The sequence below is a fragment of the Equus przewalskii genome, chromosome 27 (genome assembly GCF_037783145.1).
Source record: "Equus przewalskii isolate Varuska chromosome 27, EquPr2, whole genome shotgun sequence".
In the NCBI taxonomy this organism is placed as follows: domain Eukaryota; kingdom Metazoa; phylum Chordata; class Mammalia; order Perissodactyla; family Equidae; genus Equus; species Equus przewalskii.
Window position 1 is genome coordinate 38098187 of NC_091857.1, and position 23911 is coordinate 38122097.

The window sequence follows — 23911 nt, forward strand, 5'->3', positions numbered from 1 at the left end:
CCAGCCGGCAGGTGCTGGTGCGTCCGCCGGTGCTGAGAGTGTTCCCGGTTCCCCGCTCCCGGGGGGACTTTCGTGATCTCTTCTCCAAATTCCAGGGGCTCTTAACTGTGACCGCCTGGATACTGTTCGGAAGTGGGGGTCCCAGCTGCCCCATCTCTTATGCCTCAACTCTTTGGCTCCTTCCCTGCCCCTCATTTCAAACCAAATACCATGACCTTCGGAGTCTCCTTCTTGCCTTAATGCCTTCCTTAGAGAACCTCAGCCGACCCCGAGTTTAGACTGTCTTATCTCACGTCTGGGCTTCCCGGTGCTCAGACCCCTGGTTTGTGCCTCTGGACACCCCTCAGTCGAGTCCCATCCGCCTTCCAGAAAAATCAGCCTCAAACACAGCTTTCCTCCTGTCGCTCCCCAGCACGGCGTTCTCCAGTGGCCCATCAGCCGTAGGACATCATCCAGACTCCTCCATCTGGAACGTCTGGCCCCAATCCACCTTAAAACACTGGCCGCCAGGTCGGCTGACCTGCATGAGTCCCCACAGCAGCCAATGTGTCACTCTCCATCCACAAACACCCCGTCACTTCCCGCCTCTGCCCTGGCTGAATTCCCACCCTCCTTGCGGACCCCACGGCAGGAATCCACTGGGTCCCCTAACCTTTCCCAGGCCTCCTGGCTTTTCTGTCGTATCAGGGAGCATTCAGTTCAGCATTTTAAATCACCTGAGACTTATATACATAAGTCAGAGGGACTCGAATCTAACAGGGAGCTGGTCGGAAAGATGACTGACCACCAAGCCGTCTCGACTCCTAATGGCCAACAACTGTACATAGACACACATCCCGACTCATTCAGATGACGCTCCGAGGGACCCTGAGCTATGTGGTCCAAGTGCTCCTTTCCGGACAGGGGGACATTCTGGATACCACAGTGTCCAGCCAATGGAGGTGTCACTTCTTGACAGCTCTACCCCATCCATTTCCACCACTACCAGTCCTCGCCGAAGGAGAGAAACAGATGCTTAAAGAGTGTGAGGAAGAGATGGGGCGTCTGGCAGGGCATGTGGAGAGGGCAGAATGACACAGCACGTGTGTGACAGACACACACGCCTTTCATTTACGGTTTTAGCCTCACGCGTAGCTCCCTCCAGGATGAAACGGCTGTGCACCCCTGAGGATGGCACGTGCGGCCGCTCCCCCGGCTCCAAAGGCCTCCCGGATTCCAGCCTGGCTCCCGGCTCCTTCTCTCACTAAACGTGCTTGAGAAGAGGTTTTAGAGCCAGGCAGTGACATTTTGAAAAAACACAAATACAATAAAAGTTCAAGGCAAGTTTATCTCCTTTGAAGAGAGGGTGGTTTATGTCAATTTTGTTGTTGGGGAAGAGAACGACGACAATGCAACTCAATTTAGACCGAACCAGGAGCTGATTCAATCATGGAAGCCATGTAAGTGCTTCTGAGAACGTTGCTGTCATTGGGAATCAAGAGGATTAAGGAGCGAGGAGCCAAGAGTAATCTTGAGGGGCCAAGAAACTCAACCCAGGATGTTTGGCCCACGAGCCTGCAAGGTTCCTGCAAGTGCCCGGAGCTTTCAGTCTCCACGTCCAGTCCCGCGTCCGCTGTGCTCCAGTTACTGACCCAGGGGTTCCCACCCCCAGCTCGGTGGACTCTGGGAGAGGTTATCCTCTGTGCACTTTTTCAGGCTCAAACAGGCTTTTAGGGAGAACTGAGGCTCTGTTCCGATTGACAGGAAATCCCAGGATGCGTGTGGCCATGGAAGGGTTTCCTCATAAGCCATCCCTGAGTCCTGTCCACAGGGCATCTGTCCTCAGCGCCTCTGACATGGGAAAGCTACAGGGACATCCTGCTCCATCTCTCCATGCCCACCGCACCTGTGTGGAGCCAACTTTGTTGTCCATCCCACCCTCGTCCACCTCCCGTACCCCTTCTGCACCTTGTCACCACCTCTTCCCCCCCAACACTGATTTAAGGGCTGAAGGCCAAGGAGGAGGAGGGGAGGGTAGGGGGGAGGATGGGCAAGCCCCTGGGCTCCCCTTTCCCCACCCGCTGCCCCAACATCAGTGGTGCTTACAGCCTGGAGACAGAGAGGCGGGGAGAAACCGAGGGAGGAGGAGAGAGGAGAGGAAGGAGGTGACTGCCACCTCGCCTTAGCTCTTGGAGCCCCTTCTCTTCTCGTCCTCCCCATACCAGCACTGCGCTCCTCTCGCTCTGGGCAGCACTGACACACGGCCCAGGGTGTGGACGCTGCAGGTCACATCTGGTTCAAAGCTAGGCTCCGGCGCTCATTCCTTGACCTCCCTAAGCTCTAGGCTCTTACACCTGCGAGATGGTGAGGCTGAGGGTTGCTGGGAGAATCCAGTGGGATGATGGAATTGCCCTGCTCGGCACATTAGCATTAGTATAAGGCCATTAAAAACAACCTTGACTCAGTGCCCACCCTCGCCAGGCCCTGCCCACCCACTCAGGGCAACACCCACCTGTGGGTCACCTGCTCTACACAGCAGGCCACGCTTCAAACCCACTTGGATTCTAAATAAGGTGTTACCTGATCTGCCGGGACCCGAACACCATTTGACAGTCTCTGTAGAGAAATGAACCCCGAGTCCCAAATAACCAGCTTGCGGAAGACTGTGAAGCAGGGCCTTTTCCTAAGCGGGAGCAGGAACTCGAGTGGGAGATGCGAAGGTGTGGACTCACCTCTTGACGCGTGACGCCCGGAGGGATCCCTCACGGGTGAGGCAGGAACACTGGACGCCACGGAGTTGTGTGCCCACCCTCCGCAGTGCCACGCAGTTTGTATTTTTATACTTCATCAGTGTTTTCATTGTGAAAATCTTCCTTGTTGGCTATGACTGTGAAACCACAGGTGTCGCCCCGATTGATCACTGTTACTGGTTTGGTGTGTGTGGATCCCTCCAAATTCTCTTGTTTCTTTCCCCAGAACTGAGCCCACTCTCCGTTACTCTGTAACTGCCGTGTCTAGCTAACGGGATGTGCTGGGCATACCTCCAGGTCAACACTTGCACACTTATCTTCATCTTTAACCCCAAAATGATGCTCCCCCGGGGCGGTTAAGGTGTCATCCGTCCCCTGAGTGGAGGGGGCCGGAATATTTCTAGTGCTTAGCTGTTCAAGCAATTCAGTAATACACATCCTTCCAACATGGACTTGAAGGTGCAATGTCAATTCCTGAGGGCAGGAGCATTTTTGTCTTCTTACATGACCAGTACCTGATAGCAGTGAGCGCTTGGTAAACAGTCTATTGAATGAATGAATGATGGCATGAACAAATGACATCTGAAAGTCTCTGCCGTGTACTAATGCTTCATGTGGCACATTTGTTCCTGAATTCATGTGCTGAGACAAAGCGTGATGTATTATAAATTTTAATCGGGGTCGCTAGGTTGCTCTTCCCAAGGAGGTGGCCGTCCATACTCCCACCAGCACTGCTCCCAAGCCCCGGGTGCCTTGTGTCCTCATAGATTCCTCTTAGCAGGTTTTGGAATTTTACTAAACTGCTGGATAAAAATACAGCATCTCTCTTGAGGTGACTTTTAAAAATTTTTTATTGTTGTCGGCTCTTCTCTGTTCCTACTCTTTGCCTGTTTTCCATTGGCTTGTCTTTTCCTCCTCTTTCGCCAGAGGTCCTCATATATCCGCGACAGTAACCTTTTGTCTGTCGTACGCATCGCCAGAATTCTTTCCCTGCCCCCTCTGGGTTCACGATTCCTGGGATGGCATTGCCGGCATGATAGTGCGTTTTCGACTGAGTCATTGACACCATCCTCTCGTGCACCTGGGAGACACAGTTGCCAGGAGCTCAAACAAGCGAAGGAGAGAGGGCCGCCGTCCATCAGTCAGGTGTCGGGATGACATGGGCAATTCTGGCAGAGTCTTTGCCATCCCACCTGCACTCGACACCCGAGCAGTAGTGGGACTCATCACAAAATTTGTTTTATTGGGCAAATATGAACATTATCGAGGAATTTCATCCTTTAAGTTATGTGTTTACAGTATTTAGAATTCTGAATGAGGAAGCTCAGAACATCCAAAGAAACTGATTTCAAAAAAAAAACCTAATCCCCTGAATTCTGATTCACCCCAAGTGCTTATCTCTCGTACCAGACGTGTCGCGAACATCTGTGACGGCATCTCACAGTGGACCTGTCTTCTCTTTTGCAGCACGCCCTACAAAGTGAGACCCGTGGCCATCAAGCAACTCTCTGGTAAGGCCCTGCTATCATTTTTTAAATGAAAAGGGGAAAAAAAAGCTCCAGGCAGCTCCTACGATTGTATATGTCTTAGTTAAGCATTAGAATCTAAAGGCTGATACTATTCCAGAAGGTCAAGCCGTATCCCACTGCAGAGACAGTCTTAGACTCTGCCGTTGACAGTCCTCAGGGACCCCCTGCACCCTGTCCCTGAGGACTGAGCAGACACTGGGCGACATTCCACTCTTGTCTTCCTGGGCCCAGCACCTGTCCTGCCCGTTCAGACGGTGAGCCACAAAGGTGGGCCCGCCTTTGTAACCCAGCCCTTAGGATTCCTCACATAGTCAGCGGTGTTTTATTAAAACCCCATTTCCTTTTGGATTTTTTTTTATCACTTTTGTTTATGTATGATTTATGCATAATAAAATGCTCGCATTTAATTGTATATTTTGATGATTTTTGATGAGCTTTGAAAAATTTATACACCTTTGTTACTGCCACTAAAATCAAGACACAGAACGTTTATATCACCTGGAAAAGTTCTCTGTGCCCTTTCCCCGTCAGCCCCCTCCCTTGACTCCTGGTCTCTGTCAGCAACTGACTTGCTTTCTGATTAGGTTAAATTTGTCTTTTTGAGAGTTTCCTATAAAAAAAAATACATAGAATGTGTACTCTTTTTTGTCTCAACCTAATGTTTTTGAGACTCATCCGTGTGTTGTGTGTATCGGTGGTTCATTTCTTTTTACTGGTGAGTAGAGTTCCGTGGTGTGGATGGACCACAATTTGTTATCCAGTCATGTGTTGAAGGACGTCTGGGTTGTTTCCATTTGGGGGCTTTTAGGAATAAGGCTGCTATGAGCATTCAAGTACAAGCATTTATGGGGACATGTATTTTTCATTTCTCTTGGATTGCTGGGTCACATGATTAAGTATATGTTTAACTTTGTAAAAAAAAAAACCTGCCAATCATTTTTTTTCAAAATGGCGGCACCATTGTGCATTCCCACGCACAAGGTACGAGTGTTCCAGTGGCTCCACATTCTCACCAGTGCTTGTGGTGTCCGTCGTTGTATGTTAACCATTCTGATGGGTGTGTAGTGGTACAGCGTTGTGACTTTAATTTATATTTCCCTGCTGACTAATGATGGTGAGTGTCTCTAAAGTATTTACTGGCCATTCATAAATCTTCTTTTAGGAAGTATCTTTTCAAATCCTTTCTGGTTTATTGGTGGTGGTGGTGGGTTGCTTCCCCTCTCGCTGAGTTGTGAGTGTTCCTTATCTATCCGGGATTCACACCCTTTGTCAGGTATATATCATACATATTTCCTCTTGATCTGCACCTTGCCTTTTCACATTCTTATCAGTGTCTCTTCATGACTAGAATTTTGATTAGGCCCAATTTATCAATCTTGCTTTTTTTATGGTTTGTACTTTTTGTGTTCTATCTAAGAAATCTTGGTTGATCCCGTAGTTGTGAAGTTTTCTTCTAAAACTTTTATATTTTAGCTTTTGCATTTAGGTCTATGATCCATTTCGAGTTAATTTTTGTGTATGGCCTTAGTCAAAAGTTAAGGTTTATATTCCTTTTTAAAGTTTAATCTTTGTCTAATTTTAATTTTTGTAAGATTGATGGCTACAAAGTAGAATTTTGAAGCCACCTGTCCCATGCTGGACAGTGTGTGAGGGAAGCACTGATGTTTGTGTGCCTCAGTTTCTCATTCTTCTCAGTTTACACATGAACACTAGTTGCTTTAAAGTTTTTTTAAGCTTCACTAGCTCTTTATGAAAACTCCTAATTCAGTTCTCTTGATTGTAGATATTAGAATAAAATAAAATAAAAATATAAAATAAAATCTTGAGGCCCGAGTCCACCTCACACCGGGCTTGGGGTGAAGGGCTGGGTGGCCACCTCCTCTCAGGGCACCCAGCAGATGGCTGAGCCAAGGTCGTCTGCAGTCCATTCCAAACCTGGGGTCCTAGGAGCCACAGAGAGGTTTGATGACAACAGGCGCTGCCAAGGCTCAGGGGTCATGTTAATACAGCGCTGAGCCTAAGCTCATGATGTCAGCATGATGATGTGTTGAGCAGAGGAACAATAGGAGTGTTTTTTCTAAACGTGCTGGGATCAGAAGACAACTGCTCAGCTCGAGGCTTCACACGCTGTGTAAGGAGGGGGCAGGCACCGGTTCTGAAGCCTCTGGCCAGCAGCACTGAAAGCAGCACAGGGCATGGCCTCCATGAGGATTTCAGCAGGGCCAGGCTCCCGCCTCCCTGACCCCAGCCCAGGGCCTTGCACATAGTAGGAGCTTTCTGTGCTTGTCGGGCAGCACTTGGTTCGTTTGCTCCGCAGCGTGAGCACCGTGCGCGGGCCGGGCCTCCCCTTGCTCTGTGTGTGTTCCTGTGCAGGTGAACATCACCTGTCCTGGCTCTGGTGCGTGAGGTCCCCTTCTCTTCAATGCGCCGGGATCCCAGGTTTTTATTTTTGGGACAGAGATGGTGTCAGGTAGACCCCCCTGGCCTGAGCCTTCTTGAGACCAGTAAGAAAGCAGAGTGCTGTCATCTCCCTTTGGAACTTGTTCTTAGCAATCATTGACTCTTTTAGCTCTCTCCGGGGAAATAACCTTCCGTCTCCCATCTGTCCCCACCCAGCCCTTCCCGGAGCCACTCAGCCTCTGCTCAGGCTCCATCACAGTCCTGACTGTGCAGCCGTGAGTGCGGGCCTGTAAGGAGCCCCATGCGCCCTTGGATCAACAGCCCGCACTCACAATGGCAGGAAAAAGAGCCTCAGGAAAGGAAATGGGAGCCTGAGTCCAGACTCACGTGCAGCCGCAAGGCCCCTTGACCTGGCCCTTCCTGGGGTCCCCGCCCTGCTCACTCATCCTCTGAGTCACACGTTTCAATAGATGCTCCTCACAGTCCGGCAGAGCTGTGCAATGCAGAAATGCCCCAGGCATGCTGTTTTGCTACTCAAATATTAGAAGACAGTAAAGGGAAAAGCATTGTGAAAAACATGAGTTTTCATGGGAAGGAGGGCTGGGCTGCTTCAGGCCCGGCCCACGTGCCGCTGGGAGCTGCGTACACCGTTCTCACGAGCAGGAAGCAGCTCCCGCAGGGAAGGGTATCGGGACAGCCTCATTCCTCCAGGGCAACCCCCGTGAATAGGGAAGTCGTGTGCTTAGAAACGCCTTTTTAGAAAAACGTTCTCTTCGCCTCATCATGGGAGACAATCATGCAAGATAGACTGCTTTTCCCTTTTATAAATGAAATAAAGTTGATAGCAACTATAAAAACCACAGGATGAAGTTTTATGCATCCTTTTATGACAGTAGTGCCAATTCTTTTGAAAACCCTCGAACCATTCATCATTTTTATTTGATTTGAGCAGCTCAAACTCCAACAGTGTTTTCCACATTATCAAATAGATTCTTTCGGTCTCCGGTCAGTTATCAAGCGCCTGCCCATGTGCCCTCTCCTACCAGGAGCCAACAGCGGGATGCCTACTAGAGTAACGGCCTCACCTGGATCAGAGCTCCGAGAGAAAAGGGTCTCCGAGGAGGAGGCCTGGCCTCCCCCAGCATGACAGGCAGTGTGGGGCTCAGGCTGTGTGCTGCCATGCTGGTCGAGGCCAGCATTCTGTTTTGACCACAGGCCACCTGCGCTTCTGGCTGAGTCCGCTTTCACGAGCCCTGAGAACCTGCAGCAGCTAATGGTTCCAGTCAGAGCCCAGGCGGCAACGGCTGTTAAGCCACTGAGTCACAATTAACCTCATGGAGGGTTTTCAACTTTAGAACTGAAAATAGGACCCTGTCGTAGGGACGCACGCACTGCTGTTCCTCTCCGTTCCCTGCCCTTCCCTACGACCAGGCCGAGTCTTTAATCGCACAACACACTGCCCATCTCTAGCAGACTCGTCCAGCCCAGCCTGTGGGAAGGCTCTGTGGAGGCCCACACACCATCGCCCAGGCCACCCGGCTCCAGCTGAGCATGACTCTCCTGTTCTGTCGCCCAGGCAGAGATTTCGGGAGACTTGAAGCCTTCCTGCACCCAACAGCTTTGTTCCCAAAGATTGACAATGAAAGGTGAGCCATAAACACACATCAGGAGCATCAACAGCTTGCGTTCCTGTTTCTGCAAGTCAAAGGTGACAGCTGGCCAACGGGAAGTGATGGGGTATCTGGCGTGCACTGAACAGTGCCCAGAATTCCGACTGGGGACAAGCAGCCCAGTCCCCAGAGCACACACTCCTCTGGGGAGGGTCTGGCTGCCTCACTAGTTTAATGGGGGTCTTTATGCCTCAAGACCCAGGGAGGCCAGGCCAGAAGGGCCCGTCTGTATCTCGCCACGTGTACTGGGTCTTCCCGGGTCTCTTAGAGAAACCTAACCCCGAGCCTGTGCCCCACAGCTTAGGAAACGGAGGTCACACTCCAGTCGGGTTGTGGCTTGCTAAAGTCTCCACACCACAGAACACTGCAGCTGAAAGGGACTCAGGGACAGAGAGGGAACCCTGGAGCTGCCCCCAGGATGCATGATCCACCAGAAGGGGACCAAATGTCTCGAAGGCCAGCCACAGGCCAAACAGGGATTGCTGCACATGTAAAATGCACCCAGATGTTGAAGGCCTTGTATGGAAAAAGGAATGTGAAATATCTCATTAATAATGTCTATATTTCATGTTTTCTTATTGAAATATAATTCCTATGGCATAATAATCCACCATTTCAAAGCATACGAATTCAACACTTTTTAGTATATTCACTTTATTGTGCAACCACCACCACCATCTAATTCCAGAACGTTCCGTCACCCACACCTATTAGCATTACTCGCATTGCCTTCACTCCCCATCCCCTGGCAACCACTAATCCGCTTTCTGTCTCTATGGAAATGCCTGTTCTGGATGTTTCATATAATGGAAGATGAGGCCTTTTGTGTCTGGCTCCTTTCACTTCACTTAAATGTTCTCAAGGCTCCTCTCTCTGGTGGCAAGTGTCAGCACTTCATTCCTCTTTATGGCTGAACCACCTTCCGTCGTGTGGATGGGCCACACACACATTATGTATTCAGGGACGTTTAGGTGTTTCCACTTTTTGGCTGTTGCAAATGATGCTGCTCTGAATATTTGTTGCAAATTTTCATGTGAATGATGCATATTGAAATGAGATTTTTCGAGGTATATTAGGGTTAAGTAAAATATTTAAATTTTAAAAATTAAAAAGTCCAGCCACCTTGGTGGGAAGGGTCTGAGATGAGAGCGCGTGCATGGCAGGGACCAGAGGCTGTTGGTGTGGTTCCCACTCACGGTGTCTCCTTCCAGCCCGAGTTCCCTGCCAGAAGGGCTGCAGCTCACGCCCCGGAATAGTCCTTCTGGTGAGAGAGGGAGCTGATGGACAGACAGATGCTCGGCTCCCTTGCCCTGTGGTGGGACAGTTCTCAGACATCGTCCACACGGTTGCTCAGTGGCAGCCGCCCCCCGAGGGAACCAGCTCACTGACTCAGCTGTGTGGGCGTTCTCTCCTTCCTTGCCCCAACTCCCCACGCCTTCCCAGGGATTCCTGGGACCACCTCCAAATGCCCTCCTGGTGCCCAACTCCTTGTCTCAGAGTCTGTTTTTGAGGAGTCCAACCTAAGAGGCGCAGACTTGGGAAATGGGAAGATAGGACAAAGGGTTGTCCGGCTGCCCTCGGTCGTCGGTCATTTGGGGTAAATGGCCTCAGGAAAGCTTTAACCACAGTGCACTTCAGTTGACCCTGCAAAGTAGCAGTCGGAATGCACACATCCCATGGTCTTACGCGGATAAATGAGGCAATTCATGCCGAATGCTTAGCATGGTGCCTACCACGTGGTAAGTCCTCGATAAAGGGTGCCTATCAGGTAAAGTGACCTGGAGGGTGCTTTTGAATGGCTGAAGTTACGTGTCTCCAGAATGGCAGAATTTTAAGGGGACAGGAATGCTTCCTAAGGTCTAAACTGCACATGTAGTGCTGGCGCTATTTTCACTTGCAAGTCAAGTTAATGCTTGAAATCTGAGCACAAGCATGTTGCTTATGAGAAATAATAATGCTCCTCAATAATATTTTCTATTTTTAGTGCAATTTCATTCCAGAGAGCTTTATAATCATAGCCTGAGTCATCTTCGCTGGCATTATTTTCAAAACAAAAAGGATACAGTGTATACAATGAAAGCCACCCGTTTCTCCTCTGATGCCTCTGAGGGGCTTCCTCCATTTCTGTTTTCTTTAGCGTTGGGAAATTCCATGCTCGTCCTTCCCCCCCCACCTCCCTGCCCGCCGCCTGGGGTGGTCCAGCCAGCAGCAGCAGCTCTGAGCATCTCACTGTCAGTGATGTGGGTGGCAAACGATAATACCCGGGTCTTCAGGATCTGTGTGTCATGACTACAGAATTTAGGATAGTGAACATGATGCCAGCCAAACATTCCCGCAAGTACCCTCAGGAAGCACATGTTCAGACTGTTCTCTCTGCCTCCAGGCAGCTGTGAGAACAGGGCAGAACCCCCCCCAACACACTTGTGTCCCATCTAACTGTGCGGTGCAATGCCCAGACATGAAGTGTGCGGTGTGATGAGCTGGAGTAGAAGTACACATGCCTGGAAGGACCACCCCAATCACGATAAAGAGCATTTCCATCCCCCTAGAAAATTCCCCTTGTGCCTCTTTTCAAGTCAGTGCCCATGCGTTATAAGAAACCAGGGTTCTCACTTCTGTTACCAAAGGTTGCTTTGTCCTATTCTTGAATGTCATGAAAATGAGATCATACAGGATGTGCTCTTTCATGTCTGAGTTCTTTCTTTTAGCATCATGGTTAAGGATTCACGCATGTAGCGTATGTGCTTTTGTGTGGCTAAGTGGTATTCCATTTTGTGGGTACTCCACAATCTGTTCTTTAATTCTCCTGTGGGTGGACATTCGGGTCATTTCTAGTATGGAGTTAAGCAACCGTCGACGTTGTACAAGTCTTAATATGGACCTATTTGTTGATTGTTGTGGGTAAATACCTAGGAGTGGTGTTGCTGGTTCATATGATAAATGTATGTTTAACTTTCTAAGAAACTGCCAAACTGTTTTCCCAATGGTTGTGCCATTTGACCTTCCCACCAGCGGTGTATGACTGATCAAGTTGTCCCACACGCAGCCCAACAGTAGGCATTCTTAGTTATTTCTTTAAAGTTTTAGACATTCAAGTAGGTCTAAGACCATATTTCATTATGAGTTTAATTGGCATTTCTTAGATGATTTCATGATAGTTGAGCGTGTTTTTATGTGCTTATTGGCTCTTTGAATATCTTGATTCATGAAGTATCGGTTTTAAGTATTTTGCTCATTTTTAAACTGGCTTGTATGATTTTTTTATCGCTGGTTTGTAGGAAGCTATATATTCTGGATATAATTCATTTTTCAGATGTATGTATGGCAAATATTTTGTTTCCCACTTTGTGAAAAAGGTCATTCTCTTAATGAGGTCTTATTGGGTGAAGTCTCATTTAAGTTTTTCTTTTATGTTTAGTGTTTTCTGTGTCTTCTCGAATACTTCTTTTTCTACCCCAAGGTTGTGAAGATAAATTTTGGGGAGATTTAGAGTTATAGCTGTCATATTTTAACCCATGATCCATTTCAAATTAATTTTGTGAGTGGTGTGAGGTAGGGATTGACGATCATTTTTCCCCCATGCGTTTAATCAGTCGTTATAGCACCGCTGGCTAAAGAGCTTCCCTTTTCCCATTGAATCACTTCGGCACCTGTGTTGAAAGTGTCCCTATGTGTGTGGGTCTCTTTCTGGACTCCGTTCTGTTTATCGATCTAATTGTCTACCCTGACACCAGTACCACACTGGCGTAATTGCTAGAGCTTGGAATCAGATGGTCTTCCACATTTCCACTTCTTTCTTAGTTGTTTTGGTTAAATTTTAGAATTAAGAATCCACTTGTTAATTTCGTTTTAAAAAGCCTATGACTTTGATTGGAACTGCATTCAATACATAGATTAATTTGGGAACAGTAACATCTTAGCTATATTGCGTCCTCCAACCCGTGAACATGATACCTCCTTCCACTCCGGGGCCTTCACAGCTTTCAGGATGGAGGTCCTGCCTATTTTTTGTTAAATCTGCTCCTCAGCATTTTTTGCTTTCTGGTGTTAACGTAAATGGGATCTTAATTTAATTTTCCACTCATTTGCTGCTAGCGTGTAAAAAATAGAATAGCTTTTTCTCTATTGACATAGTATCTTGTGAGGTTACTTAATTCATTTGTTCATTCTGGTAGTTGTTTCATAGATTTCCCATAGAGACAGCCATAGATTTGACAATAAAGACAGTTTTACTTCTTGCATTCCAGTCTTTGTGGTTTTGACTTCTTTCTCTGGTCTTGTTGGACTGGTTGAACCTCCAATAATATTGAACAAAGTGAGAGCAGGTGGCCCTACCTCCTCCCAACCTTCTGGGAAACGCGTTCACTCTTTCGCCCCTATGTGTGACGTGAGCCGCAGAGTTTGTGTAGATGCCCTTTATCCGGTTGGAGTCCTCTTCTCCTAGTTTGCTAAGTTTTTCATCAAATGTTCTTTGCCAAAATTCTCTGTTAAATTGTGTCAGCTGTCCTTTTTGGCTCCGTAGAGATGGGTTGAGGAAGTTTCCCTCTTTCTCCAGTTTTCTAGTGGTTTTTATCCTAAATAGGGGTTGGGTTTTGTCACGTATTTTTTTCCGCATCTACCAGGATGGTCGTATCATTCTTCTCCTTTACTCTCTGAAGATGGTGAATGATGGTGACTGGTTTTCAAATGTTGGAACACCTTGCTTTCCTGGGGTAACGCCTCTTGTATTCTCAGGGAGCCGTCCGAGGAAAATACTTAGGAATCAATTTAACAGAGAGTCCCCAGGACCTCTCCCCTGAGGTAAGGTGAGGTCTCTTTTTATGTGTTGCTGGATTTGATTTCCCAGCAACGTGTGAAGGGTTTTTGTGTCTGTGTTCAGGGGAGACGTTGGTCTGTAACTTTTCTCGTGTAATGTCTTTGTCATGTTTTGATATTGGGATTATGGTGGCCTCATAAAACATGTTGAGAGGTTTGCTTTTTTCTCTGTTTTCTGCAAGATTTTATGTAATGTTGGTATTATTTCTTCCTATGTCCATTTACATGTAATGTATTCATTGATATGGTTGAGGTTGAGTCTGCCATGTTGCTATTTGCCTTTTATCCATCTTGGGTTTTGTCTCCTGTTCCTCCTCTGCCTTCTCTTGGGTTAACTGGCTAAATTTTTGTGTTCCATTTCATTCCTTCTGTTGGCGCTTTAGCTATACTTTTTAGCATTATTTTTAGGTGATTGTTTAGGCATTATACTGTGCAACTTTAATTTTTTTTTTTTAATTATAGACTTTATTTTTTAGGGCGGTTTTAGGTTCACAGGAAATTCAGTGAAAAGTCCAGAGAGTTCCCACATATCCCCCTCCCCACACATTCTCTCAGCCTCTCCCACGGCCAACATTGACACATCATTATCAGCCAAAGTCCATAGGTTACACTGGGGTTCACTCTTGGTGGTGTGCATTCTGCAGGTTTGGATGGATGTATAATGACATGTACCCACCACTACAGTATCATACAGAGTAGTCTCTCTGCCCTAAAAATCCTCTGTGCTTCTTCTGGTCATCCCTCCCTCCCCCCAACTCCTGGCAACCAGCGATCTTCTTACTGGCTCCATAGTTGTGCCTTTGCCAGAATGTACATCGTTGGAATCATGTATTATGCAGCCTTTCCAGACTGGCTTCTTTCACTTAGTAATATGCATTTAAGTTTCCTTCGTTCCTTTTCATGGATTCATAGCTCATTTCTTTTCAGTGCTCAGTGACAGTCCGTCATATGGGTTTACCACAGTTTGTTTATCCATTCACCCGCTGTAGGACATCTCGGTTGCTTCAGTCTTGGCAGTCATGAACAAAGCTGCTGTAAACATCTGTGTGAAGGTTTTGTGTGGAAGTTAAGTTTTCAACTCCTTTGGGGTAAATACCCAGGAGGACGATTGCTGGATCGTGTGGTAGGAGTACATTTAACTTTGTGAAAAACTCACAAACTGTCTTCCAAAGTGGCTGTCCCATTTCGCACTCCCATCAGCAGTGAATGAGAGTTCTCGTCGCTGCGCATCCTCGCCAGCGTTTGGTGTCAGTGTTGGGGATTTTCGCTGTTCTGATGGGGTGTCATGGTATCTTCTTGTTTTAGTTTGCATTTCCCTAATGATGTTGAGCTTCTTTTCGTATGTTTATTTGCCATCCCTATGTCTTCTTTTCTTGAAGTGTCTTTTCAGATCTTTTGCCCATTTTTAAATCATCCTTAACTTGTTAGTCTATTTAGAGTTAATATTGTACCACTTCACATAAAAAGTAAGGACTTTGCAGCAGGGTAATTCCTCCCTCACAGCCTTTGAGCCGTGGCTGCCGTATACTTTGCATCTGTGCTATAGACTGAATGTTTGTGTCCCCCCAAAATTCGTATGTTGAAATCCTAACCCCCAACATGACGGTATGTGGAGGTGGGGCCTTTGGGAATAAGTGGGTCATGAGGGCAGAACCATCATGAATGGGATTAGTGCCCCCCTAAAGAGACCCCAGAGAGCTCCCTTACCCCTTCTGCCACGTGAAGACTGAAAAGGCGGCCAGGTGTGAGCCAAGAAGAACCAAGAAGCCCTCACCAGATGCCAAATCTGCAAACATCTGGATCTTGGGCTTCCAAACTCTAGGACTGTGAGAAATAAATTTCTGTTGTTTATAAGCCCCCCGGTCTATGAAATTTTGTTAGAGCAGACTGAACAGACTAAGATAATCTACATACATTTTCAACTCCATAATACAATATAATTTTTGCTTTAAATAGTCAGTTACCTTTTTTTCTCATGAGGGAGATTGGCCCTGAGCTAACATCCGAGGCATTCTTTCTCTACTTTGTATGTGGGATGCCACCACAGCGTGGCTGATGGATGCAGTAGGTCCTGCACTGGGGATCCAAACCCATGAACCTTGGGCCGCTGAAGCAAAGCACGCGGAACTCTAACCACTTGGCCACGGGGCCAGCCCCCGCCAGTTGTCTGTTGAAGAAATTATGAAAAGAAACTTAAAGATAATTTTTTATAGTTACCTGTGTATTTGCTATTTCTGGTGCTTTTATTTCTTCCTGTTGATCCCAACTTCCGGCTGGTGTTACAGCTCTTCAGCCTGAAGAATTTCTTTTTTCTTTTAACCTATCTTGCTGTGCAGAACTGCTTGTGCCTAATTCTCTCAATTCTAATTCTCTCTCTATTCTAATTCTCCCTAATTCTCTCTCAGCTTTTGCGTAGCTGAGCGTGTCTTTATTTTTGCCTTCATTTTGAAAGATGGTTTTTCAGGATATGGAATTCTGCATTCACAGTTCTGGTTTGTTTTTATTAAAGACGTCGATTCATTTTTTCCTGGCCTCCATTGTTTCTGATGAGAAGTCAGCCTTTATTTTATCATTATTCCCCTGCATGGAATGTGTCTTTTTCTCTGGCTGCTTTCAAGGTGTTTTCTCTCTGTCCTCGGGTTTCACTAGTTTAACCAGCCCTGGTTTCCTTTTTGTTTATCCTGCTTGATGTTCGTTGATCTTTCATGGTCAATAAATTTGTGTTTTTATCAAATTTGTAAAATTTTCAGCTGTTATTTCTTTAAATGTATTTTACGCGTCATTCTAACTCACCTTCCCTTCTGAGACTCTGCTTACGTTTCTGTGAGAAAGCTTGCTTTGTCCCTCAAGTGACTGGCTCTCTCATTTTTTAGGCTTTTTTCTTTCTGTTCTTCTGATTGGATAATTTCTATTGCTCTGGCCTCACTTTCCCTGCCTCTTCTGCTGACTCCACTCTGCTGTAAACCCATCCATGAATTTTTTTATTTCAGATATGTTTTTCAATTCTACACTTTTCATTTGATTCTTATTCATAGATTTCTCTCTGGAGATTCCCCATCTGTTTACTGTTTACTAACATCTTTTTCTTTAGGTCCATGGACATACTCATAATTGCTATGTTAAAGGCTTGGTCTGCTAATTTCAACATCTGAGTCATCCAGGGTTGTGTTGGGTGATTTTCTCTTAACTGTGCATCATGTTTTCTTGTTTCTTTGCATGTCTGTTTTTTTAGTGTGTACTTACATTATGAAAAATATATCGTAGAGACTCTGAATTTTGTTATCTTCCTCTGAAGAGTGTTGATTTTTGTTCTTGTCGGCTGCTGTTACTGACTGATCACCTTGAACTTGTGGAAGCTTGGCTTTATGCTTTGTTAGGGTAGATCTCCAGCAGTGGCCCTTCTGGGCTTTCAACAGGAAGCCTGAGGCACTTGTCAAGGCCCTTTCACTTGACTAGACTCAAACTCTAAAACTTCTTCTCTCCTGTAGTTGGCAAATAGCTGAAATCTTTGCTAAGTTCTTTAATCGTCCTGGGCCCACATGCGTGCATAATTCAGGGGTCAACCGAGGAATAGGAGAGTTTTTACAGATTGGTGCCCCCCACACCAACTTCCTCCTTTGGGAATTCCCCTTTCATTTCCATCCTCTCTGACAGCCCCAAACTCTGCCCTCTGACGCCTCAACCCAGTACACTTTCTGCTTAAGTTCCAGCTACCCCACACTGTAAGATGTAAGCTTATAAGATGTAAGGCATAGCAGAGCATAGACATCTTCCTTTCTTTTAAAGCAGCACAGGACTTCCTGTTGTGGATGTCCCATGCTTTATTTAACTAGTCCCCCATCAATGGCTATTTGTTTGTGTTTCCTCCAGTCTTTTGTTATGACAGATGATCTTGGTGGGCTATTTTTTATTTCTCTTGCTCCAGCCTTTACAACTGTGTGCAACATATTAAAGTCCACAGATGTAGTCACACCTTTCGTTTGCAAAGAAAACTCCGTCTTTTATAGATTTGTGCAAAAGTCCTGTCATTTGTACCATGATGGGTTAGTTTATTGGATTAGTTTATTGGATTTATCCTGACAGAATTCTTCCTGAAACTAGTCTTGTTGGAGTCATGTGACACACCGTCAGAGCCCAGACACGGTGAACCAGAGTTGACCTCCTTTGGCTTCACCATAAAAACTTTCCCACATGGTGTCCGGTCATGGTGACATACACAGGTTTTATGGCGGACAGAGTCCCACAGCATGGACAGTCACTTGCTAGTTTCCAGATTCAAATTCCTCTGAGGGCATCCTCATGAATGTCATACCCATGTCTTTCTCCCTCAAAAGTACAGGCCAGCTACCTCGTCACCATGGCAGGGATGCTTCTGAGGGAGGAGGAGTGTGTGTGAGTCTTTCCCCGCCATGGGGAAGGGCAACCCTGCCCCATTGTGCAGCCGCACCTGGGAACCTGAGTGGGGAGGCAGGATGAGTTTGGCCGTGTCCCGACTCAGGCTTCTCTCTCTGCCACGCACCCACTGTGGCTTATGAGGAGGATTAAGCGATCAACAGATGCAGACCACTTAGAACAGTGCCTGGAACAGAGCTCAGTAAAGATTGGGGTGGTTGTTGTGATCTGTAAACGTGTAAAGGGAAATTGCACTGCTAGCTCTCTCCGAGGCTGCTCACCTTGTAAGCATACTTCTTGAGAACTCAGCCCAGGGAGGCAGGAGAACAAGGGAGGAATTGTCCCCGGACATCTGAGATCAAGTGAAACCATGCAGAACGTGAAATCCCCCTCTCCAAAACCAAAAAGGGAAAAAACCCAATCCAGTTGCTGCCCCTGAGGTGCGGTGAGCCTGCTGTGATCCTGCAGGTGGCTCAGCCAGGACAATTGCCAGACACTCTCCAAAATTTCCCTTGTGGTCATCCGGGTCCTTCGGTCCACTTTACTTTCTTTGTTACATCTGAATGGCTAACAGGAGGCGGAAGCATCTAGCAGAGTCATATCGTAAGTCATCGGGGACGTCCCTTTGGCTGCTACTCAGCATGTATCATTTCCTGGTGGGACAGACTGTGCGAAGGGCTCCTGTGGCTTTAAGGAGCCAGGCGAGGTCACTGTTAATCATACAACTTTATTGCGCTCCTGGGTTATAAAGGAAGCGTCCTCATTCTGCATGTCTGTTTTATGACGTCCATAAACAGCGAATTGCCGACGACTGTGCCCCGGGTTAGAACGTCCTGGACCGGCTGGAGGGGCCGGGAGAGCGAAAGTGGAACAGAGGTGAGCTCGCCCCTCTTGCTTCCCTGGAGAGGGACCGTGACACCCCAAGAAGTGCCAGGGGGCGGATGAGGAGGCCCCCTGCCTGCCCTTCCCAGGCAGGGCCCTGGACAAGAGTACAAATAAATGCACCCCCCATGTTCAGGGCTCAGGGGTGTCGGTCTCTTTGGTGCCAAGTAATGTGGGTTATTTTCCCTGAGGCCAAATAAGATACCCCTTTCTGGAGGGCTAGCTTCAGACAGTTTGTGTGCTCTGGGAGCATGTCTATTAAGTGTGTATGACTTAGAGGATGCTCTCTGTGTCTCTGTGGCTTCAGGCTGAGACTGATGGGGTGGAACGCAGCCCACTGCATCATGTTAGCAGCCGGGAAACACACAGCGGTGTTATGCAACGACTGCCAATGTATCGAGAGAGCTCAGGCCTGAACTCCAAGGCAACAGGCATGTGCCGGCGGGGTACTGGTCATAGTACCGTTGGGGGGTCACAGGCTTGGGTTTCAGATGCCCAGGCTTATGTCCCTGTGCCACCTTCGCTCGATGCGCAGGTCTGGGGGCCATGTATTGCTGGGGCTGTGTTTGCATCCATTTGCCCAGGGGTGAAAGGTACATGTCAAACCAGCTTAGGTGTGCCGAGGACAGAAGGATGGCTGTTGCTGTTATTGCTCTGTTCGGTGCAAGATGAAAAGGGTGTGCCGGTCAGCGGGCTGGCCAATCGAATTAGTGCCCCGTGTTCTACTAATCTTTGGAATAGGAATTATAGGTTGGGCTGTCCTGTTGATCAATGAAACCAGATTTTCATGTCCTGTGCTGATTGGTCTGAAACAAGTAAACAATTCCTGGAAAGGCAGGGAGAGGCGGAGGCAGGTTCCTTGAACAGTCTGCAACGCCCGAAACACCCCAAGGCAGAGTCGGGTGACAGCCTCTGGGCATCAGAGACGTACAGGACTCTGAGGGTAGATCTCTGCCCTGGTCATTTGTGAGAGTAGCTGAGTAAACACCACAGGGGAGGGTGCCCATCCTGGCACCCTGGGGGCTCAATCCTGCCCCTGAATGCCAACAGGCAACTCTGCAGTCATCTCCAGGGGTTAGGTTGTTCCAGTCTCCTTGGTCTGTTCCAGGGGCCAGGTCCTGGGGCCGTTCTAGTGCAGATCCGTGGCCCGAAGCTGGCTTGACTTGGCAGCATCTTAAAAACTGGACCCGGCCTCTGCCCGGCTCTGAGATCGCCCTGGAACTAAACTCTACTACGTGAGAGACTTTTACTCGTCAGTGCCTGTCCCTGAGAGGACAGCCGGACAGACACCCCAGACGATCTGACTTAGGCCAGTCCAGGTGTAAGCAGGTGAAAAGCAGCCCAGACTTTGAAAAGGCTGGTGACGAGCCTCTGCAGCCTGTCGTTATGACCGATCGTTTGGGTGGCCGGATCTTTTGCCTTTATTGAAGTCGTTGGTGCCTAGGAGTACATCACAGTGAGCTTGGAGCAGCACCCTTGAAATCCACTACCGTGCCCTAGATTCAGGAGCACTCGTAGATAATATGGCAGCTGTCTCGTGGAACGGCGTTTTCTCTGGAGAGAATGTGAGCTGCCTGTGCATATCGGCCGGCACTCCCCTCCTCCCACCCATATGGATCGGCAGTAGTTCATACTGATTTCCCATTCTCTCAGAGCCTCATTTCCACTCTCCCCGTTTTCCAAAATCTTTGAGGTCCAGAGGGACCCCAGAGACCTGGTCTCAGCCCACTGTGAATTGCCAGTGTCCCTGGCTGTTGCTGGTTATCCTTAAAGCTATTAAGAAATTCTTAAAGCAAAATTACATGAACATGCTTTAATTGGTTAAGTTCAATATATGCCATGCAGCATTTAGGAGAAAGAGGTGGGTTTCCTACATATTATCAGATTTTTCTGATAGGGGTGGGTTTACCAAGAAGCTTGGGAATGACTACGGTTTGCTTGAAAACTGCTTGTTGCCCCCACATCCAGGGGTTTAGGGCTCTGTGAGGTTCCGGGGGCACTGAGGGAGTGAAGGGTACATTCGGGATGTTGCAGGCAGGATGCTGCCACTTCTCAGCCTGGAAGTGGTCCCCCCAGAGCTCAGCCCGTCACTCCAGGGGCTAGTAGTTCACTGGGGAAGGCACTGAAAGCAAGAAGGTGTCAGAGAGAACCTGTGGCTGGTGGTGACCCTTAGTAATGTAACAACAACAGTAGCCAACACAGGCAGTGCACGCCACCGGCCGGGCCCTGTCCTGGGTAGTGTACACACATTAAGTCACTGTTCATTTTTGAGATCTGGGAGGGAAATCCACTGGGAGGAAGCAGTGGCCGCGGCAGGAATTGCAGTGAGCCTGGGCCAGGGGGGTGGGGGGGGGGGGGTGTGGCACTCCCTTCCTGATCGGAGCTCTGAGTGTGAATGTGTGGGTGTGGCTGGCCTTCGTGCACACAGGCACTTTCGCTCCTTTCCCTTGCAAAAGAATACAGGTCGTGCATGGTCCAAGAGGCGGCCCGGGGAGCTACGGTGCTCAGTTACACAGGTGGCATCAGTATGAACATGGGACCTGAGCAACGGACCCTGAGGCTGTTCTCACTGGGAGCTCAGCTTTGCTCCTGTGCCCTTTCTGAGAACAACGGCTATGCTGGCGTGGGAGACACTTGGGCTGAGGTGTAGCTGTTACACGGGTCAGAAATGAACATCCGCCCCTCGGACTGAGCAGGGAGGAGAGTAGATTTAGATTGATTCATTTTTAAGATATTTTTAATGAAATTAACATATATTCACTAGAAATAGATACACAGAAGTAAAAATAAGAAAAAAGTTGATATATAATCTTACAACCGAAGAATAACTACTATTATTATTTTAGAGTGTATCCTCCCAGTATTTTCAAAAACAGGATCACATTATATTCCTTTTTTAGTCTTTTTTTTTTTTTTTTTTTGCTTTTTCTCCCCAAACCCCCCCAGTATGTAGTTGTATATTTTAGTTGTGGGTCCTTCTAGTTGTGGCATGTGGGACACCACCTCATTGTGGCCTGATGAGCGGTGCCATGTTCGTGCCCAGGATCCGAACCAGCGAAACTCTGGGCCGCTGAAGTGGAGCGTACAAACTTAACCACTCGGCCACGGGGCCGGCCCCTCAGTCCATTTTTTTTTTACTTTAACAATAGATGTGAACATTTCCCGAGATGTTATTTCCAATAGCAGGCTGTGTTTCCACACAGCAGATATACCATCCTTTATTCGCTGTCCATTTGATGGGTGTAGAGGCTGTCACAGTTTTACTATGTTAAATAACACTGCGATGGACATCTCTTGTATACAGACATGATTATTTCCTAGAAATGGAGACACTAGGTCAGAGCATGTGAATATTTTTAGATTTCAGCCTCATTGCTGAATTGGCCTATTGAGATGTTTTTGTTTGGTTGGTTGGTTTTTGATTTATTTTGGTTGTAGTTCAGGGTTGGGCGTGGAGCCAGCATGGACGATGACATACAGTCAGAAGGAAGCCTTGTGCAGGTTCTCTGCATTTTAGGGCGTGAGCTTATGGCCACCTGGAGCCAAGGAGAGGTCACTCCCTTCCTGGGAGTGTAGAATTCTGGAAAGAACAGTGCTGGGAGCACCTCCACCTTCCAGCGAGGTATTCGGCACTGGGCCGGTCAGGAAACAGGAAACCAGGCAGGTTCTATTCAGCCCGGGACCTGAACCTCGTGACACCGGCCTCCCAGCTGCTTTTACGTGCCAAGCAGCGAAGGGACAAACCAGCTCACCCTGCCCGCTTCCTCTCTGTGGACCCGCCATGAGAACACTCTGTTTTGCACTTGAAGTATGCCTTGACCTCTCTGTGTCCCGGTAATTGCCCCCACAAAATGGTCCAGGCACTAAGTGAAAACTTCCTGTACTTAGAGACCCAGTCCTGCCTGCTTTTCAGAGCTGCTGTTGACACAGGAGGACCACAGCTCTGCCACTCTGTAGAGAGACCATTGAGAGATGGGTTTGGTGGGCCTGGTGCCACCCAGGAGGGAAAGAGCACTTGAGGGTGGACAGGAAAAGTCCAGGCCCAGGAGAGGCCCTGGGGAGCTGACTGCGGGCTGGAGCTTCTGTCCAGGTGACCCAGCATCACGGCATCGGCGCCACGGGCCCACGATGTGCAGATTCAGGCCCACGATGATCCAGGCTTTCCCTTTTCTCATCTGTCTTTCTGTTTTGGTCTGTAGAGAAAGAAGAATTAATCCAGAGCGTGCTGACCCAGGTTGCAGAGCAGTTCTCAAGGTACAGAATCTTCCAGAGATACCACCTCCAGAGATGTGCACCTTTTCTTTTCATGGCTGTGGTGGGTCCCTGGCTCTGAGGCTGTCTCAGCCGGCAGGCCCTGAGACATCACTTCCCCGGGGTTTGACTTCGGTAACTAAGCCAGCTTGGATGGGGTCCAGGAAACGCTCGCCTTGCACCAAAGACCATGTACCAAGTGCGTCCTTTTAGAACCAGAGCTCATGTTGCTGAGAATTTTCTCAGCGGGTTCTTCCGGGAGTCGGAGTTCAACCCACAAAAATTGACACCATTTTTACAAATAAGCTTTCTCACGGAGATCCTGGGTAGCTTGGGGCTTCCTTTTCATTCCGAGTTACCCTGCCCATTCTGAAGGCGATGCTCCCAATTGTGTTATTTCACGTGGCATCTCGCCGCCCCAGGATAATGAAGACGGAGAAAGGGCACGTGGGTGGTACTATCTTTTTTTTTTTTTTAAGATTTTATTTTTTTCCTTTTTCTCCCCAAAGCCCCCCAGTACATAGTTGTGTATTCTTCATTGTGGGTCCTTCTAGTTGTGGCATGTGGAACGCTGTCTCAGCGTGGTTTGATGAGCAGTGCCATGTCCGTGTTCAGGATTCGAACCAACGAAACACTGGGCCACCTGCAGCAGAGTGCGCGAACTTAACCACTCGGCCACGGGGCCAGCCCTGGGTGGTACTGTCTTGAAGCCCAAGAGTTGTTGAGCCAAATGGGTTGTACCCTGGAGAGGATACATCAGGCGCCCTGAAGGCGCTCTGTGCCCAGCGGGCAGTGGGCAGGGGCTGGGCCATCCCAGCTGTGAACAGAGGCCACCGGGTCCTTCCCGGAGAGCACACGCTCCCTGCCCAGGTGTGTGGGAGTAAACATGCCCAGCAGCAGGGCAGGCCCCGTGCTCTGTCCTGGGCAGTACACCCTCGAGATGATTTGAGGGTGTGTCTCCCCCACACACACACTGTGAGTTCCTGAAAACCACCCCTAGCATTTCTGTGCCTGCCCCTCCCCGGCGCACCTGGAGGCCTCGCCCACGGCAGGGGTTCCACAGATGTGTGCTGAACCCGCTTTCACTTTGAGCATTTTACCAGCTATAATTTGTCTTTTTTTTTCTTTCCTAGAGCCTTTAAAATCAACGAACTGAAGGCCGAAGTTGCGAATCACTTGGCAGTGCTGGAGAAACGAGTGGAATGTGAGTGGGGATGGTTTTCTTTCTGTCTCTCCGTCTTTT

General features: G+C 48.2%; 1 protein-coding gene across 6 annotated transcripts in view; it reads left to right on the forward strand.

Moving 5' to 3' along the window:
* PDE9A (phosphodiesterase 9A) overlaps positions 1-23911 on the forward strand; it is an 89801-nt gene that overhangs the window by 33035 nt on the left and 32855 nt on the right. For 4 of the 6 annotated variants that reach the window (XM_070597877.1, XM_070597873.1, XM_070597872.1 and 1 more), the window contains 3 exons: positions 4197-4240; positions 22617-22671; positions 23802-23872. In XM_070597877.1, coding sequence (XP_070453978.1) covers positions 4197-4240; positions 22617-22671; positions 23802-23872 — 170 coding nt within the window. Of the gene's footprint in view, positions 1-4196; positions 4241-18140; positions 18412-22616; positions 22672-23801; positions 23873-23911 lie in introns of those variants that run through there. The other 2 variants (XM_070597879.1, XM_008544373.2) reach the window with 2 other exon arrangements.